Source organism: Protobothrops mucrosquamatus, unplaced genomic scaffold (genome assembly GCF_001527695.2).
Source record: "Protobothrops mucrosquamatus isolate PMUCROS unplaced genomic scaffold, P.Mucros_1.0 scaffold28, whole genome shotgun sequence".
Classification (NCBI taxonomy): Eukaryota; Metazoa; Chordata; class Lepidosauria; order Squamata; family Viperidae; genus Protobothrops; species Protobothrops mucrosquamatus.
In genome coordinates, this window is record NW_015386413.1 from 1,973,375 (window position 1) to 1,977,782 (window position 4,408).

The 4,408-nt window shown below is 46.1% G+C and overlaps 1 protein-coding gene across 1 annotated transcript in view; it reads left to right on the plus strand.

The window, feature by feature from the left end:
- The window catches only part of DGKH (diacylglycerol kinase eta), a 105,959-nt gene that overhangs the window by 87,947 nt on the left and 13,604 nt on the right, over positions 1-4,408 (plus strand). The window contains 1 exon segment of the mRNA XM_029283156.1: positions 1,640-1,753. Within this exon segment, the coding sequence (XP_029138989.1) occupies positions 1,640-1,753 (114 nt within the window).

Sequence of the window (4,408 nt, forward strand, 5' to 3'; positions counted from 1 at the left end):
CCTCCCCCTCCTCTTCCTCCTCCTCCTCCTCCTCCTCCTCCTCCTCCTCCTCCCTGTTTCCTAGCACTGATGATGTTCCCTAGTTTGGGTAATGAAACATCTTCAAGAAAACAAGCAAGCTCAGAGAACACCCAGGACCCCACAGTCCTCCTCCTCCTCCTCCTCTCCACAAACCCCGCTCCCTTCCAGCACTGATGACGTTACCTAGTTAGGCTAAGGAAATGTCTGCAAGAAAACAAGCAAGCTGAGAGAGCACCAAGGACCCCTCATGCCAGCCCTGAGCTACAAATATTCTCCTTTTATTGGTCATAAAACACTTTGTTCAGTTCGTCATAACTTTGAACGGTCACTAAACAAAGTGTTGTAAGTCAAGGAGAACCTGTATATTTTTTGACTTGAGTTTTGCTTCGGGCTGCAAAGGGGACCTTTGGCTGTGGACAGAGAAGCTGTTTTCATTCTCCTGCTGAAAATAAGTTTGACAAATGGCACGTGTAGCTTTGGCATTTCGAACAGCCCAAATGTTCTCATATACGGATGAAAGATTCCAGTCCCAGCCTCGTGAACAGCAACTCTCTCAAATACTTCGGGAGTGACCTTTAATATTACAGTTCTGTTCCAAGCATCCACCTTCTCTGATATTTAAGGAATGTTGCTTTATATCCCAGAGCGAAAGACCTAATCCCTGAATGATGTCAGGAGCAGAATGCAAATACCGAAATAGAATAGAATAGAATAGAATAGAATAGAATAGAATAGAATAGAATAGAATAGAATAGAATAGAAAATATGGAATGGAATGGAATGGAATGGAATGGAATGGAATGGAATAGAATAGAATAGAATAGAATAGAATAGAATAGAATAGAATAGAATAGAGAAAATAAATAGAAAATAGAATAGAATAGAAATATAGAATAGAATAGAATAGAATAGAATAGAATAGAATAGAATAGAGTAAGTAGAAATAGAGTAGAATAGAGTAGAATAGAATAGGAATAGAGTAGAATAGAATAGGAATAGAGTAGAGTAGAGTAGAGTAGAGTAGAGTAGAGTAGAGTAGAGTAGAATAGAATAGAATAGAATAGAATAGAATAGAATAGAATAGAATAGAACAGAGTAGAGTAGTGTAGAGTAGAGTAGAGTAGAAATAGAGTAGAATAGAATAGGAATAGGAATAGGAATAGGAATAGGAATAGGAATAGAATAGAATAGAATAGAATAGAATAGAATAGAGCTGGAAGGGACCTTGGAGGTCTTCTAGTCCAGCCCCCTGTTCAAGCAGGCGAACCTATACCATTTCTGGTGACCAAAATTGGCTGCAGTATTCGAGGTGTGGTCTTACTAAGGCTTTATAAAGCAGTACTAATACTTCATGTGATGTTGATTCTATGCCTCTGTTTATACAACCCAGGATTGTATTAGCTGTTTTGGCTGCTGCTGCACACAGCTGGCTCATGGTCAAGTGATCGTCCACTACGACTCCAAGGTCCCTCTCGCAGTTACTGTTTTTAAGCCAGGCCTCGCCCAGTCTGTACTTGTACCTTTGGTTTTTCCTGCCTAAATGTAAACCTTTGCTTTTCTCCACCTTGAAACTCATTTTGTTGAAACAAGACGTGAAACTTTTTTCTTCTCCCACCAGATCTTCGGGGCGCCATCGTTCGATGACAAAATCTTGGAGGTGGTGGCCGTCTTCGGCAGCATGCAGATGGCCGTCTCCCGGGTGATCAAGCTCCAACATCATAGAATAGCCCAGGTTTGTCTCACGCCCAGGAAGAAGGAAGCGGGAGGGGCCCCTATATCAACGGTCCCCAATTTTCCCGGGCCACAGCCCACTATCGGTTTGTCAGCAATTGGGAACCGGGCTGTAGACATGGTGGCCGAGCACGTGCTTACATGCCTCAACTTGCATAAGCAACGGGCGAGCGCATGCGTGCATGCTCCATTTGCGCGTGTGGTGTGCGGGTGTGCCCGCCGCTGATGAAAATGGAGCTGTGTGGTGCTTACCGGCTGCTGGTGCAATACCGTGCCCCCCACCCCTCGCCCATCTACAAAGGCGGAAAAATTGGGGAATCCTGGCCTATATCGGTGAAAACTCTCAATCATCCAACTGTCTAAAACAGTGGTGGCGAACCTATGGCACGGGTGCCAGAGGCGGCACTCAGAGCCCTCTCTGTGGGCACGCGCGCCGTCGCCCCAGTCCTAGGCGTTCAGCTGAGTTTTATAAAACCTTTTCGCTTTAGGCCTCCGCCGCCGTGTGCAAAAAAAAAGGTTCAATTAGTCAATTTCAACTTCTCATGGGGAAAAAAAAAGATCTTGCAAAGTTGGAATTGATTGATTGAACTTTTTAGTCCCACCCAGTCTGCTGTTACCACCGCAGCCATGCCCACCCAATGGGCCACGCCCACCCAATGGGCCACACCCACCGGGCACCCGACAATGCATAAGTGGGTTTTGGGTTGCAGTTTGGGCACTCGGTCTCTAAAAGGTTCGCCATCACTGGCCTAAAATCTAAAAGTTAAATCATGGCAAGTAATATTTGTGTTAGTCTGAGACCTGCTCATCCAAGCAGTTTTATCAGTCCGAGAAAATGAGGCAGAGAGTTGTTAGAATGTACCATCCCTTGCCACACCAATTTCAGGGGTTTCTTCCCCAAAATGCATTAAAACATATCTTTATTTTTTATTTATTTATAATTTGATTTATATCCCGCCCTTCTCCTCACCGGACTCAGGGCGGCTAACAGCCTTATAAAACAACAGTACAATAAATATCCACATTAAAACCAAATTAAAAGAAAATATTCGAAAGGCCAATCATTAAAATTACCCTTAAAATTACCCTTAAAAACGCCACTAAAATTCCCTAGGCCAGACCCGCTTGTTGAAAAAGCCATGTCTTTAGGGCGCGGCGGAAGGAGGGGAGATCCGGGATCACCCTGATCTCTGGGGGTAGTTCGTTCCAGAGGGTGGGAGCTCCCACCGAGAAGGCCCTCCCCCTGGGGGTCGCCAGCCGGCACTGTCTGGCTGACGGCACCCTGAGGAGACCCACTCTGTGGGAGCGTACTGGCCGATGGGAGGTAACCTGTGGCAGAAGGCGGTCTCGGAGATATCCAGGTCCGATGCCATGGAGCGCTTTGAAGATGATGACCAGCACCTTGAAGCGCACCCGGAAGGCCACCGGCAACCAGTGCAGCTCGCGCAGCAGCGGTGTTACATGGGAGCGACGAGTCCCTCCCAACACCGCCCGCGCAGCCGCATTCTGGACCAGTTGAAGCCTCCGGGTGTTTCGACGGACCAGTTGAAGCCTCCGGGTGTTTCGACGGAAACTCTCAATCACCAAAGTGTCTCAAGTCTAAAAGTTAAATCATGGCGATTGGACTAATTTTTTGCTGTCCCCTGTTGAAGCCAGCTGGCGAATCACTCAACCAGAATGGAGCTGGAAGGGATTTTGGAGGTCTTCTAGTCCAACCCCCTGCTCAAGCAGGAGATCTTATACCATTTCAGACAGGTGGCTGTCCAGTCTCTTCTTAAAAACCTCCAGTGATGGGAGCAGCCACAACTTCTGAAGACACTGGTTAATCATCCTCGCTGTCAGGAAGTTTCTCCTTAATTCCAGGTTGCTTCTCTCCTTGATGAATTTCCATCCATTGTTTCTTGTTCTGCCTTCAGGGGGTTTGGAAAATAAATTGACCCTCTCCTCTTTGTGGCAGACCCTCAAATATTGTCAGTCTGCTATCATGTCTCCCCCCCCCCAGTCCTTCTTTTCTCTAGACTAGCCATACACAAATCCTGACAACCATCCTTCGTATGTTTTTGTCTCCAGGCCTTTAATTGTCTTTGTTGCTTTTCTCTGCACTTTTCCCAAAGTCTCAACAACTTTTTTGTAATGTGGGGACCAAAACTGGATGCAGCGTTCCAGGTGTGGCCTTACTATGGCTTTATAAAGCTGTACGGATACTTCAGCTGATTTTGATTCTGCGCCTCTCTTTATACCATCAAGAATTGTATTAGCTTTTTTGGCTGCTGCCGCACACAGCTGGCTCACCTTTTATTTATTTTATTTATTTATTTATTTATTAATTGCATTTATATCCCGCCCTTCTCCTTACGGACTCAGGGCGGCTGACAATTGAATAAAATACTAACATATATACATACTTAATTAAAATTTGATTAAAACGAAATATTTAAATATGTCCAATTTAAAAGCAATTAAAACCCCCTTTAAAATCCCTCAGGCCAGTCCCGCTAGTTGGAACAGCCACGTCTTGAGGGCGCGGCGGAAGGAAGGGAGATCAGGGATCACCCTGATCTCTGGGGGCAGTTCGTTCCAGAGGGTGGGGGCTCCCACAGAGAAGGCCCTCCCCCTTGGGGTCGCCAGCCGGCACTGTCTGGCTGACGGCACCCTG